This window comes from Callorhinus ursinus, unplaced genomic scaffold (genome assembly GCF_003265705.2).
Source record: "Callorhinus ursinus isolate GAN/ISIS: 27379988/994484 unplaced genomic scaffold, GSC_fseal_2.0 scaffold61, whole genome shotgun sequence".
NCBI classification, from domain to species: Eukaryota; Metazoa; Chordata; class Mammalia; order Carnivora; family Otariidae; genus Callorhinus; species Callorhinus ursinus.
Genome location: NW_027397123.1, coordinates 683,204 through 701,346, shown reverse-complemented (window position 1 = coordinate 701,346; position 18,143 = coordinate 683,204). Strand labels below are relative to the sequence as shown.

Sequence of the window (18,143 nt, the reverse complement as noted above, 5' to 3'; positions counted from 1 at the left end):
CCGGGAGGCAAGAGGAAGGCATGATTAAAAAAAAAAAAAAAGGCAATTTATATGTTGAGCTCCTTTGCTCAGAACTCTCCTTGGGTTTTCAACAGTCCCAAATGCAAACTCCTTCACAGAATTTACGAGGATGTCTATGATTTAGGCTCTGCCAAGACCTGCACCCTTCCTTGCCTGTTGCTGCCTCATTTGGGAACGGCCGGGTAGGGGGATGGTGAGAGGCCTTCCCGTGCTCCCCGTCCCCTCTCCCCCTGCTCTGCGGGTCTCACCAGGAGCTGACCATGCATACAGCCCATCCTTCGCTTTTTGGGTTCGCTCATCTTACATTTTTACTCTTTACCATGTTTACTCTTTTGTTCTGAGTGCCAGTTTTGGACATTTTATCCATTTTTCTGTTTGCTTGACTTCCGTTTGTTTTCCTCCACCATTTGAGGTCGGAGATTAAGTATGGGATCACTGCTTTATCCCAGGACCCAGGACAGCACCAGGCACAGAATAAGTTCTTAATGTGCATGTATTGAATGGATCATTAGAGGGTGTGACGTTAGGGAGGGACTGGGCAGGGACCTGATTACATCAAAATTTTGCTTAAATGGGAGGCCCCTAAACCCAGCAGATACATAGACGAAATTCAGGAGCTCAGAAGACACACAGCTGAAGGAATCACTGCACTTTAAGGGGATAATATGGCAGGTAAGCTGGGGCAAAGGGTTTCGGACAAGCAGAGGTAAGTGGGTGGGACTTTGCTGGTAGGCTCTTGCCAACACCAAGTGGCCAGTTGGAAAACCAATAGGTTATACCAACAGGGAGCACTGGAAAACACTTTGTAACTGGACTCCACCATTACCGTGAGATTTTGTTTTTCCAAGTCCTTTTTAATACTTGGTCCTGTCAGACTTTCAAATGTCAGCCATTTGGTGGTGTTAAACAAGGAAATTCAACTGAGTAAATTGTTAAGATCCTACTGGCTGTATCTGACGATTTGTGAACCAGGCAGCATCCAATCTAGCCAATAGAAAGGACCTCTGTGGAACTGTACTAAAGGATAGACTTTTCTGGGCAGAAGGGAGTGGGGGGAGAAAGCAAGTTATACTAGACAAACAAGTGGATTGGTTATTGCAAGGCTGGTTTCCTGTGGGGGATGGCAGGGGTCTATCAGGTGATTCCCTAACTAGTAGAGATCAAGCAATTCCTGATTGGTTTAAGAGTCCATTCTTGGGAGAGCAGAAACTATGGTGTATGACATCATCAGTATGGTAATGTGGGGATTAGCACGAGCCACTCCATTTTGGGCTCATTGTCTTGTTTCTAACAGTGAGTATAAAATAGTACTTGATATTTGATCCGTTTTCCATTTCTTTATTACCTAGTGAAATTGAGACTCCTTGCACTATTTTTCTTTTTGAGAGAGAGAGAGAGAGAGAGAGTGCACTGGGAGGGGCAGAGAGAGGAGAGAGAGAATCCTAAGCAGGCTCCACACTCAGCAGGAGCCTAACTTGGGGCTTAATTCTATGACCAACCCTGAGATCATGACCTGAGCAGAAGAGCAGAAATCAAGAGTCAGATGCTCAAGCGACTGAGCCACCCAGGCACCCCTCCTTGCTCTATTTTAAAGTCCATTCTGGGGGTGCCTGGGTGGCTCAGATGGTTAAGCATCTGCCTTCAGCTCAGGTCATGATCCCAGGGTCCTGGGGTCGAGCCCTGCAACAGGATCCTGGCTGAGTGGGGAGCCTGCTTCTCCCTCTGCCTCTGCCTCTCCCCCTGCTCATGCTATCTCTGTGTCTCAAATTAATAAATAAAATCTTAAAAAAAAATAAATAAAGTCCATTCTGCTTTTCTTTTGTGTGAATTCTCCACTTGTCCTTTTTTATTTTCTAGTATTTTTTTCTTGAGGCTTAGAACATTTTTGTTGTATTTTAGACACTAATAATTTCTCTTATTTGTTGCAAATATGTTCTCTCATCTGTGGTCTGTATTTTTCAATTACTTATGACTTCTATTGTCCAAATATTTTAAATATTGATGTTGTGATATTTATCAATATTTTCCTTTTATTATTTATTTTGAAAGCCTAGTTTAGAAGTGTCTTTCTTTCTCTTTTTCTTTCTTTCTTTTCTTTCTTTCTTTCTTTCTTTCTTTCTTTCTTTCTTTCTTTCTTTTTTTCTTCTTCTTTCAAGATTTTACTTATTTATTTGAGAGAGAGTGAGAGAGAGAGAGCACCCATGTGGGAGGGGCACAGGCAAGGGGGGAAAGAATCCCAAGCAGACTCTACACTGAGCACGGAGTCTGACAGGGCTTGATCTCACGACCCTGAGATCATGACCTGAGTCAAAACCAAGAGTTGGTTGCTCAAATGACTGGGCCACCCAGGCACCCCTCTAAGACTTTATTTTTTCTTTTTCTTTTATTATTTTAAAAAGATTTCTTTTTCTTTCTTTCTTTTCTTTCTTCCTTCCTTCCTTTCTTTGACAGAGAGAGAGCACAAGCAGGGGGAGCAGCAGGGGGAGAAGGAGAAGCAGGCTCTCCGCTGAGCAAGGTGCCCGATGTGGGACTCGATCCTAGGACCCTGGGATCATGACCTGAGCCAAAGGCAGATGCTTAACAACTGAGCCACCCAGGCGCCCTTATTCCTTTTCTTAAGAAAAATGTTTCTGTCCGTTAATTTGTACCTCTTCCTCCTGTTTCATCTTTTCTCTTGCTCTGTCTCTGTGTCTTCCTCATGTTTGAAGGCTTCCTCCAAGGTCTTATAATTTCCGCCCCCCTCTCTTTGTGTTCAAATAGACACTGAAAAACTGTGAGAAATCTCTGACTGACCTCTTGTCTTCACAGTGGGGGGCTTAGCAGAATGCTGGCTTTTTTGTATGTATGCCTTTGTATGAAGAATAAGGGCCTCCTACATAAATAGAATCTCCTATAGAAAATGGATCAAATATCGCTAGATGACGTGGTTTTACATTTATATTTTAAACAATAGTAAAAAACTCCCACTCTGTACCTATTATGCACCAAAGCCTATAATTAACAGACTTGCTTTCTGGATAGTCATCTCTTCCCCAAAGTGAGTGAATTATATGGGACAATTTTACTGATAGAGAAAAGAGGCAAAGAATATAAGTGTCACGGTACTCCCAGAGTGACAAAGCTAATAAATGGGATAATCAACATTCTTTCTCAGGTCACTGAGCTTCATGCCTTCTTCCCTAACTGGCCTCATTAATAAGTGGCCAAATCAATAGCTTCAGGCTCTCACACATCGACCAGTGTAGAGAACAGTGCCCCTGAGCCATGGCTGATTACAGGGTCTCAAACACTCAAATACTCTCTGAATCATATGAACTCAAATGAATCCCATGTCGATATCATGTCACTATGTTATCCCAATGAGGACAGATATCTTTTCTCCCACTAGTCTGGTTCATTTTTCTAGGCTGTGAGTCTCCAGTATATTCCTCTAGAATAAGTGGACAGTTACTTACCCTTAAAACCAGGCTTGAACCATTTTCTAGTAGGGGAAACTGAATTTCAGGGGCACAAAGCAACCCCAGCAAGATGGTGAAGAGTGGGTTCCATGAGTCAACTTTTTGGACCAAGCTCTTAGCTCCCAGGTGAGTCTGAGGTCAGAAGTTTACCTTGGAGTGTGTATATATATATATATAATTTTTTTTTTTTTAACGAAAGCCTTTTGTCTATTCCTTTTGCAGAAAATCCAAGGTATGCTCGCCGGGGCCGCACACACTTTAGTGTGGAACAGCTCCAGGCCCTGAAACGTGTGTTTGAAAAGACCATGTACCCAGATTGGGCGACCACGGAGGAACTTATTTCAATTACTCATCTTGATGAGTCAGTAGTAAAGGTATGTCCCTGAGGATGTCTCTAGATAGCACACCTAACCCAGAGTATCACACACACTTATAATTCACACATCATGTAAATCCCATTTATTGAACAACTGGTATGTGTCAGGACAGATGTTCTATATTTTCTCTCTTATGACCATCCATTTTATTGAGGAACACTAAGGTTCACAGACTCCTCCAAGGATTATAAACACAAGAGCTAGAATTTGAACACAGACCTTTCTGACTCCAGAACCACAATGCTACAAGGGACCTTTTGGGGATGGACCTCAGATAATCCCCTTGGGGTCTGTTCCTGTTTATACTTCTAGGTTCTTAATCAGGACATTCACAGTCATTTAGATGCCTTGCAACTAAGTTCCCACAGAGCATTTGGGGCATGAGGACCCCTGGATGAATCCTGAAGACACCCCAAGCTAGACTCCTACTCCATATTCTCAATCTTCAGAATTCTCTCTGAAAATGCCGAGCATCCACCAAGACAGGAGCACCTTGCCTTCCCCCCACCCTGATCTGGCGTTTGAGTGCTCTGTCCTGTTCCACCCATTGCAAGCACGACCTTAACGCCCCCGTTTGCCTTCTGGAACTCAGGACAGCAGAGGATAGCAGGAACTTCCCTTGTTCAGATAACTGAAGAGATGCGAGACTAGCCTTCTCATGCCAAAAGAGCCTAATTTCTGAGGAACACGAGATTCCCCTTTGGACGCACCCCCCCTTTTATGAACCTTCTCACCTCCTCTCTCCCCAGACTTGGTTCAAGAACCAGCGCATCAAAAGGAAGAAAGAGCAGCAAGCAAATGGATCAAATGCATCACGAGAATCACCAAACCGGACCATTCCAGGCAAGGAGGAGGGGGAGTCCTTACCTATAACTTCGGCAAACACTCATCTCAAGAGTCCCAGCATTTCGGATGCCTCTGACCATGAACTGCCTCAGTCTCCCAAGAATGACGAACCTGGTCCCTCCAGAGGGAATTCATCTTGGGATTCTCAGCCTTCTGATCTCCAAGAGATATGTCTGGGGGACTCTGATCCTCCTTGGGCCTCCAGTCCCTATGACATAGATCAGTTTATACAGCTATATGCCTTACCTGGGGATGATGATCCCAGCAGTCTAGATCAGTACCTCCCCCCCAAGTGCCGCAGTTGAAGTGGTATGGCTGACACATCCATTTATTAATTTATTGAGCAACTGGTATGTGCCAGGACAGATATTCTGTGATCCAAATCTTGACCAACTTAAGAGACATTTCCCATATGCGTTTAATGGGTCAACTTGAGTCTAAATGGATTAGAGCCCACCAATTCATCTAGTTCTGTAAGAAGAAAGAAATCTCTACCTGGGGAGCCTGGGTGGCTCAGGTCGGCTAAGCAGCTGCCTTCAGCTCGGGTCATGATCTCAGGGTTCTGGGATGGAGCCCCAAATCGGACTCCCTGCTCAGTGGGGAGTCTGCTTCTCCCTTTCCCCCTGCTCATGCTCTTTTTCTCTCAAATAAAATCTTAAAAAAAGGGGGCGCCTGGGTGGCTCAGTCATTAAGCGTCTGCCTTCAGCTCAGGTCATGATCCCGGGGTCCTGGGATCGAGCCCCGCATCGGGCTCCCTGCTCTGCGGAAAGCCTGCTTCTCCCTCTCCCACTCCCCCCTGCTTGTGTTCCCTCTCTTACTGTGTCTCTGTCCAATAAATAAATAAAATCTTTAAAAAAAAATCTTAAAAAAAATTCTCTACCTTTCATCATTGCCTGTAAGTTCTGTCCTCGGAGTGGTACCCTCTCAGCCAAATTTCAGTACGAAGGACAGGCATAGCACCTTTAGAATGGTAGCAGAAACCAGCTGTTTTCCTTGGGTGCTAGCTTGTCCCAGTTGAGCTGGTTCCATGAAAGCACCCCAACTAAAGTCAATCCCATGCAGACCAAGCTCCCCTGCACCTGTACCCCATGGACCATTTTCTCTCTTAAAAACAGAGTGACATCAGCAAGATGGGGGACTAGGAGGTCCTAGCACTTGTGTTTCCACAAAAACAATGATTTAGGGGCACCTGGGTGGCTCAGTTGGTTAAAGTCTGCCTTCTGCTCAGGTCATGATCCCGGGGTCCTGGGATCGAGCCCCGCATTGCGTTCCCTGCTCGGCGGGAAGCCTGCTTCTCCCTCTCCCTCTGCCCCTGCTTGTGTTCCCTCTCTTGTTGTGTCTCTCTCTGTCAAATAAATAAATAAAATCTTAAAAAAAAAAACCACAGTGATTTAACAAACTACTTACTGGTGAAAACAGCTCAGAGAAGAGTTGTGGAGAACAAGAAGCTGCAGCAACCCAGGGGAGCACGAACCTGAGGCCCTCCTAGAAAAGCATAGGAGGCATTTTACTGGTGTCACCTCATCCCCAAGTTCTATAGTGTTTGCTGCCAAGAGGGATCCCCTTGGCTGTAATGCACCTCCCCACCGAGGAGAAAAGGAGAAGACTCCAGCAGCTTTCACCATGAGGACCCAAGTGGGACACCTACACTTTTTGCCACCGAGGACTCACGCAGGGTTTGCCCACGCTAATCCCAGCTGATGGAGCTGCCTAGAGTCCATGCCCCTGAGCTGAGCTCCTGCTGGAGGAGGTCATAGAAAGGATGTGACAGCTGGTGGACCCATGAGCAGGACACGCGCAATTAGAGGCTCCTTAGCCCCTTCCCTGTCCCTGGAATGTGCTTTCCACTTGCCTTTCCCCAGTCCTAATGTGAATTCCTTCGTTGATTAAACCTTTCACTTACCAAGCTGGAGTAGTCTGCCTCTTTCTTTTGTCTCTTCTTGCCCTTTCTGTATGGTCACCAGTTTCAAATTATACTTGCAAGCCAACAGCCCTGGGAACAGGTGCTGACGCTTCTACCCCATCCGCACGGGTCCTGGCCCACCACATGAACATCCACACCCTTGCTGGCTAGGTGGTTATTAAGAAATGGGGTGAGGAAAGGGAACACTGATGGGGCTCAAAGGTTTTAATAGAGTACTACCAAAGGTTGCGCAGGCCAAAAGGACCCCCTTAGTGGCCTACCGACATTAAAGAGCCCCAAACAAGTCTGTTCTATTTACCTTAGTTTGGAGAAATTTTTAAAGCCAAGAGCGCAAGATTATAATGAGAGAACTGCCTGGCAATTGCCGCAGACAATGATTAGGCAGATTAATCACGATGAAGACTGACAAAAGGTCTCTTGGCTCACCCCCCTCCCCGGAAGCCCAAAGTCTTTTGCACAAGAGCTTGTAAAATGGTTACGGGGTGTGGCAGAGGTGTCTGTCCTTGGACGAACTGGCAGCTGTGTCTTAACACCGCGGCCAAACAGGGGTCCTGATGGTGGGAACCTGACTGGGTAGTGTGACCCCGAAGGGCACCAAACAATGTCCTGAGAGTTTGGGACAATGGGTGTAACCAAGACCTGGACACCTCCCGGTTGGTGGCCTCATTGCCTAACTCCAGGGTCACCACCCACATTTGAGCTCTAGGGGGCGCCATTCGCACATACCATGCAAGATGGTGCTCCCTGACGGTGCGGTCCTCTATTCCTTCTCCTGCGGGTGGGCAGCACTCCTCCCCCCGTGCACAGGGACCGCTGCTTCCCGGGTCCACGAACTGGTCGGTCAACACGACTGGACGTGTGTGGAGCCACCGCGACCCGCTTTGCCTGAGGACGTTCTATCCAAGTTTCCTGCGATGTTTCCAGCAGTGTCACTCAGGGCTTAAAGACCCACCCCTTACCCTTGATGTCCAATCAGGATCGAGGGCTGGATCCTAACGGCATCAACCGAGCAGAGGATATTTTATACCCCCCCAAAGTAAGTAAACAAACAAATAAATAAAATGAAAATGGGGTTTCTCCATGGAAGTATTCATGATGATAACTGGCATTTGAAAAAGTAGAAAATCTAATACACCAATAATCAAAGAAGTAACAAAGGAAGTAAAAGATCTACACTCTTGAATGGCATTAGATGATTTATAGGCAATTCTGCCATATAGTCAAACAAAGAACTCCTAGGTTGTGGGAAGTGGTCCAGAAAAGAGAAAAAGAAAGGACGTTCCCAAAATCTTTTGAATGGTTGGCACAATTCCCGTAACAAACCTAGAAAAATAGGATTAAAAAACCCAAAACAACTAGGCAAACGGCACCTCATAAAACAGAAGGAAGTTTTCCAAATAAGATATTAGCCAACTGAACTCTGCAATATTTTAAGACAATGACTCACAAAAAATGATAGGGATGCTTTCAGAAACACAGAAGTATCTCAACATTACAAAATGTGCCGGCGGCTTCCAGCCCATTCCCAGGTTAAAGATGCAATCATATGGGATCGTCTCAGAAGGTGGAGAAATGTTGCAGATTAATGGGAGAGGCCCATCGTTCAAGCTGGAGGGGCAGGAAGCTGGAGCACAAATTGGCCGTTCCTTATGGCTTGGAGGAAAAAGAGCGAGGACAGGGAGGAGAGTCAGAACCCTGAACTACCTCGAGGGCAGCCGGCAAAACAGGGAGAACTGTACAGATGGGAGAGGAGGGAGAGACAGAAGGAGGTGGGGAGAAGAGGGGGAGGGGGGACACTGGGAAGTTGACTGAAGCGCAGAGGGAAACGAAGAGACAGAGGGGGAGACTTGAGGGGCAGATGGAGGGAGACTGAGGGGCAGAGATCCCGAGAGACATTTCCTCATCTGAAAACCATCACAGTGACGTTCAGCATAGGAAGGGCTCGATCAATGGGGTCTACATGATTTTATGAATTCTGAGCTACTCCGTTTTTTCACCTTTCAAGATCTCCAGAAATCAGACTGAATCATTGAAGGCATCTTAGGGTTAGTTGCTCTCCGCCGGACAGCAGCCTTGATCACCAATCACTTGCTTGGTGATTGTTGCTGGTGATGTGCAATCCTCTAACGTTTCAGCACGAATCGCTTAAAAACCTTTTGAAGAAGGAATATGAGTTCTGGTTGTTGTCTGGAAACCCCGCCATTGGCACACTGAAAGGAGCCGGGAAGCAAACCCAGAGACAACAGGTGAGCCCTTTCCTGTGAAACGCTCCTTGGACAATGCTTTTGATAGACAAGGACGATATTTATGGGGAAGCACAAACGTGAAGAACTCTAAGTCAGAACATAAGAAAATGAGTCAAGGGGCGCCTGGGTGGCTCAGTCGTTAAGCGTCTGCCTTCCGCTCAGGTCGTGATCCCGGGGTCCTGGGATCGAGCCCCGCATCGGGCTCCCTGCTCTGCGGGAAGCCTGCTTCTCCCTCTCCCACTCCCCCTGCTTGTGTTCCCTCTCTCTGTGTCTCTCTCTGTCAAATAAATAAATAAAAAAACTAAATAAAAAAAATGAGTCAAAATGTCTGCATTGATGGATGGATAGATGGATAGCTGTGGAGAAAGTAGGTGTAAAAAAATATATGTATATATATTTTTTTAAAATTTTTTTAAAAGATTTTATTTATTTGAGAGAGAGAGAATGAGAGACAGCATGAGAGGGAGGAGAGTCCGAGGGAGAAGCAGACTCCCTGCTGAGCAGGGAGCCCGATGTGGGACTCGATCCCGGGACTCCAGGATCATGACCTGAGCCGAAGGCAGTCGCTTAACCAACTGAGCCACCCAGGCGCCCAAAAAATATATGTATATTAATGGGAAACCAGGTTGATAGATTTAAGTTCCCTCTAAAATTCTTTCAAATTCACTGTATGTTCAACAATTTTCACAATAAAATTTTTGGGGAAAATGATGCAGAAATCAGGTTCTGGGCATGAGGAAGTTGTAGAACTATCTTAACCAACTAATTATGTTTGTGTTTTCCATTGTAGATATCAAAGAGTGATCTATTAAAGAAATCTTGTTCCGAGGGCGCCTGGCTGCCTCAGGCAGTGGAGCCTGGGACTCTTAATCTTGGGGTTGTGAGTTCAAGCCCCATGTTGGGTGTAGAGATTACTTAAGAAAATAAAATCGTAAAAAATATTTTTTTCTAAATAAATCTAAAAGTGCTCTTTTAGTAAATATATGCCAAATATGTTTTTCTTTCTTTGTGGTAAATGGAGCAGCAATGCCGTATTTTATAATACAAGTCATCTTAAGTTTGATCAACTATGGAATATAATCAAAACAAATGTCAAATCCAGTAGCAACAAGCACAGCTAGTGCTCAGATCTTGATATGAAGTAAAAAAAAAAAAATTCGGTTTTGTTTTTCATTTTATATTCCTCAGTACCTTAAAATTTTGGTCATTTTAAGGTTTTGCTTTATTGAAAAAAATTACATACTGCCTATTTCTGTTTCTGGACAGTGTAAATATCTTGCTCTCTTGGAACAGAACTTCTGTGTTCTGGAAAAGTCACTAGAGTGACTCTCTAGTCATACAAATGTAAAGCGAGTATTTGCCCCTCACTGGTGATTTTCACTTTTTACTTTTTTTTTAAAAATAAGATTTTATTTATTTATTTGACAGAGAGAGAGACAGTGAGAGAGGGAACACAAGCAGGGGGAGTGGGAGATGGAGAAGCAGGCTTCCCGCGGAGCAGGGAGCAGGGAGCCCGACGCGGGGCTCGATTCCAGGCCCCTGGGATCATGACCTGAGCTGAAGGCAGACGCCTAACGACTGAGCCACCCAGGCGCCCTTCACTTTTTACTTTCTATGTGTCTCATGCCTTTTATCCTCCTCTATTCCTCAACTGCTTTCTCTTACATTATGTGAATATTTTCTAATGGAGCATTTAAATTTCTTTACTGATTGTTTTCATTAATTTTCTGAGTTATTTCCTTAGTGGTTGCTTAGGGCTTACCCTATATATCTTAACGAGTCAGGATGACCTTCAGATTCATACGAACTTTATTCCAGTGAGATACATAAGCACTGTTCCTATATAGCTCTATTCCTTCACCCCCCTGTGTTGTATTATTGCTATCCATACCACATCCATCAGTGTTACTCAGAATGCATTGTTATAATTATTACTTTATATGATGTTATTTTTTTTAAAGAGGCTGAGAGGAGAGAAAGTATATTATTTGTAGCTTTTGTTATATATACGCTCTTCTTTTTTTTTTTAGCTTTTGTTATATTAACCTTCTTACTTGCCATTTCTGGTTCTCTTCATTGGCTCTTGTTATTTTCAAGTTACTCTCTGGAGTCTCTCCATAGATGAGTATGACTTTGTTCCAATGTACTTCTTTTAGGTTGTTATCAGAAATTATATCACAATTCTTTTTTTTTTAAGATTTTTATTTATTTATTTAACAGAGATAGAGAGCACAAGTAGGCAGAGTGGCAGACAGAGGAAGAGGGAGAAGCAGGCTCCCTGCGAAGCAGGGAGCCTGATGCGGGGCTCGATCCCAGGACTCTGGGATCATGACCTGAGCTGAAGGCAGACGCCTAATGACTGAGCCACCCAGGCGCCCCTATATCACAATTCTACATGTTATGGGTCCAACAATACCATATTTATATGTATGTGTGTATATGTGGGTGTACTATTAGACTATTTTTTACAATTAATTCTTAAAATAATTTTTCTGCTCCTTACTCTCCTCTCTCTTGGTGCTCCCATTATGTGTATATTGTTTGGCTTAATGGTGTCTTGCATTTCTCTGGGGCTCCATTCATTTTTCTCCACTCTTGTTTCTCTCTGTTCTTTGGATTGCAATATCTATCTTTGATTTGCTAATTCTTTCTTCTGTCAGTTCAGATCTACTGGCGAGCCCCTCTAGTGAGTTTTCCATTTCAGTTATTATACTTTTCAGCTTCAGATTTCCACTTGGTACTATTTTATAATGTCCAACTCTTAATCCATTTTTTTCAATTTGGTGAGTCATTATCATCATATCTTCCTTTTACTTTTAAAGTCATGATTCCTTTTGGTTATTTGAACATATTTACAATAGCTACTTTGAAGGCTGCCTGCTTTTGAGGGGTCATACTCTCCTGTCTTACAGAACCCTTACCATGCCTCCTTCCTGACCAGCACTGTCCCACAGAACATTCTGCAATAATAGACATGTTCTCTGTCCAATATGACAGGCACTCACCTAATGCAGCCACTGAGCCCTTAAAATGTGGCTAGTGTTACTGAGGAACTGAATTCTAAATTTTATTTCATTTTTATTAATTTAAATTTAAGAAGCCATAGGTGACTAGTGGCTACCCTCTTGGGGCAGCGCAGTTCTAGACCATGCTCAGAGTACTCAATTCTCTAGAATCCCCTACTCAATTGTTCCTGAACCTGCTTCCAGCCACTGTGTGCACCTCTTCCCAGCTTACCTTGAACGCTACACCCAGGCCAGGTCATGCTGGTGTGCACACCTCTACATCCCAAGGGGTGGGCAAGAGGTGATTTGGGAGATGGACCAAGCTCTCACATGGAGATGAGGGTGTCCGGATAAATGCATGGATGACTGACCCCTCAAGGGTTCAGGATGTAGACAGAAATGGGAAGAGAAGAGTGTGAGCAGCAGGGAGCCTCCATTTGTACTTTTGGTCCGGGGTCCACAAATGTTAGGGATGATTTTGACAGGCCATGTCCCATTTCTTACCTGCGTAGTATACTTTTTTAATACGTATAATATGTATAAATGTGCAAAGGTTGTGTGTGTACACACAAAGATTTATGATATTTCACAACTTAAAAAAAGGATTTAAAAATTCTACCACTGTTAGGCTAGAGTCCCAGCTCTTCTTATGACATAAAGCCTTGTACAATCTGTCTTCTGCTTCTCTCTCTGACCTAATCTCCTGCCATCTCCCCTTCGCTCTCAGCTCCAGCCACACTGACCTCCTCACTCCAGCTAGCAGGCCACATTACAGAGGAATTTGTTGGAAGGGGCTTATTTGGCCCTGTCTTTATTTTTTAGTTTTTAATTTTTAGAATGTGAGCCTGACACACAATGTTACATTTGTTTCAGGTGCCTGGCCCTGCCTTTAAAGGCCTTTGTGTTAGCAAAGCCATGCCTGTGACGGGGATCGGATGAGTGAGAGTGGTGGGGGCTGGATGGAGAGCCAGGGTCAGGAGTGATGTGGCACCCTCCCTGGGGTTAGGAGGAAAGGTGTCTGCTTATATAAGAAAGCTGGAGACAGTTCTGAAGGCTGCCCGAAAAGGAACAGTTGTGGTGGAAGGAACCATCAATCAGGTGCCCTGAACAGGTGGAGGCTGGGGCTACTCTCAGCGGAAAGCTGGGCTCAGAGCTCCAATTACCAGCTCAGGAGAATCCAACTATCAAAACTGATGCCAGAGGGGAGGGAGAGGAGGAGACAGAGGCCTGAGTCAGCGGAAAGAGCGATTCCAGAGCACCTGAGGTGACAGCGGAACCACCAGGAAGGGAGTGGAGACCAGTAGCAGTGACATCTAGCTCAGCGGTTCTCAAAGCAGGTTCCCCTGGACCTGAGAACTCGTTCACAGTGCAAATTCCCAAGCTCCCCATAGAGTCAGAAACTCCGAGGGGAGGGGAAGGCCCAGCAATCAGTGTTTCAACAAGCCCTCCAAGGTGATTCTAATGGGCCACCAAGTCTGAGAACCCCTGATCTCACTTTAACGATAGTGGACTGGGGGACAGGCCCTCTTCCGAGTGATTTACCTCTAGTAACTCACTGGTCCACATGACAGCATTACAAAATGGGAGGTGCACCATTTTACGGGCGGGAAAAGTGAGGCAGGGTGACTTCCGTAACTCATCGGAGCTCAGAGTCAGAGGTAGAGGTGTAGCCGGCACCTCAAGCAGTGCTCTCCCTGAGCCACCATGCTCCCTGGCAGTGCTCCTCCTACATCAGCACACAGCCCCTACAGGGCTTCCTAAAGCACACGCTGGAGCCTATTCCTCAGTTTGTGAGTCACTAACGGCAGGTCCAAGAATCTGCATTTCTCACGGGGCCCTGGGTGATGCTGATGCTCCTGGTCCGGTCCGGATTGGAGACGTGCGGTACCGTGACCCTGCCTTTCCCCACGTGCGGATGGAGTCCAGCCAATGGAGAGGCTGACTGGGGCTCTGTGGGAAAGTCCACATGCACACCCACAGCTGGGCCTCTTGGCCACAAATGAACAGAAAACCCAAATTCAAATTGGCTTAAGTAGGCTCATGTACCTGCAACAGGTTAAGTTTGCTTTTTAAGCATGGGCGGGCCCAGGGCCAAGGAGGTAGTTCGGATTCTCTCTTTCTCCATCTCTCGCTCTGCCTTCCTTTCTGTCTTCATTTTCAGGCAAACTTGCGTCTCACAGTGGCCCCCAGCAGCTTAGATTCTCAAGCTGGGAACCACATCACAACAGGAGCTCCCTTTCCTTCCTATCTCAGCCCACCCTGGCTCTCACTGGCCAGGCTAGGGCCACTGGCCCATTTCTGAACAATCACTGTGGGCTGGGAGATGGAAGATTCTCATGAGCCAGGCCTGGGTTATGGGCTCACCCCTAGAGAGCCCGCACCGGGAGGCAAAATGGGTACCTATTCCTTAAAACTCTCTTAAGATGGGCCCAAGCACAGAGACCATGTAAAGGAGAAAACCCAGAAGTTGATATATTTTATCATTTCATTTATATAAAGAATCAGGCAAAAATAACCTATGGTGTTAGAAATCAGCAGGGTGGTTGCCCATGGGGAGAGGGGGTATATTGGTTATTTATTGCTGCGTAACAAACCTCCCTAAACTTAGTCACATAAAACAAGGATCACTGATTACTATTATTACTCATGTTGCTGGAAGTTGGCTGAGCTCAGCCAGGTGGTTTTTCTTTTTCTTTTTTTTTTAAAGATTTTATTTATTTATTTGAGAGAGAGAATGAGAGAGAGAGAGAGCCTGAGAGGGGGGAGGGTCAGAGGGAGAGGCAGACTCCCTGCGGAGCAGGGAGCCCGATGCGGGACTCGATCCCGGGACTCCAGGATCATGACCTGAGCCGGAGGCAGTTGCTTCACCAACTGAGCCACCCAGGCGCCCAGCCAGGTGGTTTTTCGCTTGAGGGTCTCTCATGTGGTTATGGTCAGATGGTGGCCGGAGCTGGGGTCATCTCGAAGGCTCCCGCATTCACAAGTTTGGCAGTTGATGCTGGCTATTGGCCAGAATGCTCCCACATGAACCTTTCAGGTGGCCTGGTCTTCCTCATATGCCAGCTGGGTTCCAAAGGTAAGCACTCCGAGAGAGAGAGAGAGAGAGAGAGAGAGAGCGCCATGCAGAAACGACTTTTTATGATGTGGCCTCCGATGTCACAGAGTGTCACTTCCGCCATACTCCCTTGATCATCTTGGTCATAGACGTCTGCCCAGGATCAAGAGGAGTGGTCCCAGACCCCGTCTAAGTGGCGCGTTGTAAGAGGAGCATATAGTTATAAATATTTTTAGAAACTATGATATGCCACAGGGAGGGAAGGCTGGGAGGGGGCACGAAGGGGGGCTTCTGGGGGCCTAGTTATGCTTCTTAATCTAGGTACTCTTCACAGCCAGTTGTGTATTTTTTCCACTGCACTGCCATGCCATTTCCGGAGTCTCTGCACACGCAGTTCCAGATTTTTCTCATCCTTCCTATCCCAGCTTTTCTGTCCTCTCCTTCAGAAAACCACACCCCCTCCCTGTCCTTAGTCCTCTCAGCGCCACCGGGCCTGGGGAGGCCTTGATTATAGTACACACCACCTTACCTCCGGCTGCCCCCCCAGCCATAGACCAGAAGTCCTCTAGCCTTTCTGACCATACACCGCACAAAAGTCTCCCATATGCATCCCCACCACACATGTGTAACCGACAAGTTGCACTGTATGAATATGTACAATATAAACCATGCACTCAAACAGAAATGCTTAAAAGGATGAGATAAAAGCAGTTCTGAATGGGCTCTCTCTGTTTTCCAACACCTAGAAGGTTTATCTCAAAAACCCCTAGAGAACCAGAACCCTCTTCAAAGACCTGTAACTGTGACCATGAGTTTCACAAGGGCCGGTGATGATCTTTCTCGCTCACCTCAGTATCCCCGGCCACGGAGCTGGATATGGAAACTTATTCACCTACCTACACTAAACTCAGGATCTGCATGCTTTACGGTATATATTATTATACTTGAGTGTACTTAACAACAACAGAAAGGTAAAATTTTCCAAGCTGAAGGACATCAGAGGAAGTCAGAGTGAAACCTTGAGCCACCTCCGGCCCTCCCTGCGGAAGGCTTGATGCAGATGCAACTTCTGGCCTGGAGCCTGGAGGTGGTAGTACCACAGAGAGAGGGGGAAGCAAGAAAAGATGGGGCTTGACGCTAGGCCATTCTTGGTGATGAGTCATAAGTTAACTGTAAAATGTCCATGTAAGCAGACACCTGGAGTGGCTTCTCCCGTCAAGAGATGACTGAGCGCCCTCTCCCTGAATCCAGGCTGTGCTTACTGATCGAACAACAGAAGACAAAGGAAGTGGCCTTCTGAGGCTAGATCATCAGAAGCCTTCCACCTTCTGATTGGGTCTTCTGGAAAGCTCACTCTTGGAATGCTGCCACTTGGAACCCAGCCGCCATTTTGAGGAGCCCAAGACACAATGGAGAGCCACGTATGGGCACTCCAGCCACAGCCCATGGCCACAGTCAGTGTCAACTGCCAGCCATGTGAGTGAGCCATCTTGACATCCAGCACCTCCAGGTGACTGCAGACCCAGCTGATATCCAACTGCAATGGTATGAGCGTCCTTAAGCAAGAACTGCCCAGTGGAGCCCAGTCAACCCATAGAACCATGAGACATAATAAGTTGTTGTTTTAAGCCCCCAAGATTTGGGGTTGTTTGTAAGCAGTAGGTAACTGGAACCATTGGGATACCTCCAGTGACTCCTGTGAGGTGAATATAGAAAACTTTCCCCTGAACTTAAACATGTGACTGCAATGTTGGAATTCCTTGGAGGTGATGGGTGGACATAGCAGTGTGCCAGGAGGCATCCAATGGATGGCAAGACCAAGCACGACAATCTCTAGTCTCTCTTAGGGCTCACTCAGTTAAATGGAGGACCCGAAACCAATCTCACAGGGGTGTTGTGAAGATTCAAAGAAATCATGCAGGTAAAGCCCTCAACACAGGCGTGACACATAGCAGGGGTCCCCTCAAATGTTAGGGGTAACTCACTCACCAGGCGGGTCACCTATTATGATGCATTTGACAGCAGGTAAGAGGACCCACAAATCAACAGGGCTTGAATCAGAAGGACATGTGTTATTTCAGAGCAAGAAATCCACAGGTAGGCAGTCCCAGGGTTGTTAAATTCAAACATTTAAGAAAAATTTAATGAAGTTATACCTCAATAAAAATGTTACTTAAAAATACACATTGATTGAATACCAGCGAATTGCCAGGCACAGTTCTAGGAGCTGGAGATATAGCAAAGAAAAACAAAGTCCCTTGGTGGGGACTGCTCAGTGACCTTATTGACAACTTAGGTCCTTTTTTTCCTGCCCTATCCTCACCCTGATGGTGGAGTCCCCAGAGAGTGGCACCTGCCCCTGGCAATACCTCCTGACACAGTATATCTGGAGGCGGAACAAGGAATTTGTTCAGGCCCATCTCTTCTTTTAAGATTTTATTTATTTGAGAGAGAGCATGAGTGGGAGGGGCAGAGGGAGAGGGAGAGAGAGAATCTCAAGCAGACTCCATGCTGCACATGGAGCCCGCCACGGGACTTGATCCCAGGACCCCAAGATAATCCAAAACCAAGAGTCAGATGCTTAACCACCTGAGCCACCCAGGCGCCCCTGGGGCCCATCTCTTCTTAATTCAACTTTATGGAGGCATCATTGATATGCCATAAAACATACCCATTTTACATATGTAATTCAATGAATCCCAAAAGGTTCTCTCTTGCCCCTTGCTGTTTTAAGATAATAGTCTCGTCCCATATTTTTGTATGCCTAAATGATGTCTCCTTGTGCCTGCTTTTGGGATTTATAAAAATGTCATCCTAGGGCGCCAGTCAGTTAAGCATCTGCCTTCGGCTCAGGTCATGATCGCAGGGTCCTGGGCTCCCTGCTGAGCAGGGAGTCTGCTTCTCTCTCTCTCAAATAAATAAAATCTTTTTTAAAAAAATGCCATCCTAGGGCGCCTGGGTGGCTCAGTTGGTTAAGCGACAGCCTTCGGCTCAGGTCATGATCCTGGAGTCCCGGGATCGAGTCCCGCATTGGGCTCCCTGCTTGGCAGGGAGTCTGCTTCTCCCTCTGACCCAACCCCCCTCTCATGCTCTCTCTCTCTCTCTTTCTCTCAAATAAATAAATAAAATAAAAGATTTTAAAAAATGCCATCCTATATGGAGTTTTCTGAGTTTTGCTCTATTCCCTCAACATTATTTTTTTGCGTGCATC

General features: G+C 46.0%; 1 protein-coding gene across 1 annotated transcript; it reads left to right on the top strand.

Moving 5' to 3' along the window:
* The first annotated feature begins 686 nt into the window (after positions 1–686).
* LEUTX (leucine twenty homeobox) lies at positions 687–5,007 on the top strand. The gene is made up of 3 exons (XM_073885138.1): positions 687–693; positions 3,702–3,853; positions 4,606–5,007. The coding sequence occupies exons 1-3, from the start codon at positions 687–689 to the stop codon at positions 5,005–5,007; spliced, it is 561 nt and encodes a 186-aa protein (XP_073741239.1).
* The last annotated feature ends 13,136 nt before the right edge of the window (positions 5,008–18,143 follow it).

What these genes read in the sequence shown, in the direction of transcription:
- LEUTX (XM_073885138.1), top strand. An exon ending in TTGATGAGTCAGTAGTAAAG is followed by an intron (nt 3,854 to 4,605) that starts GTATGTCCCTGA and finishes CTCTCTCCCCAG; the next exon opens with ACTTGGTTCAAGAACCAGCG.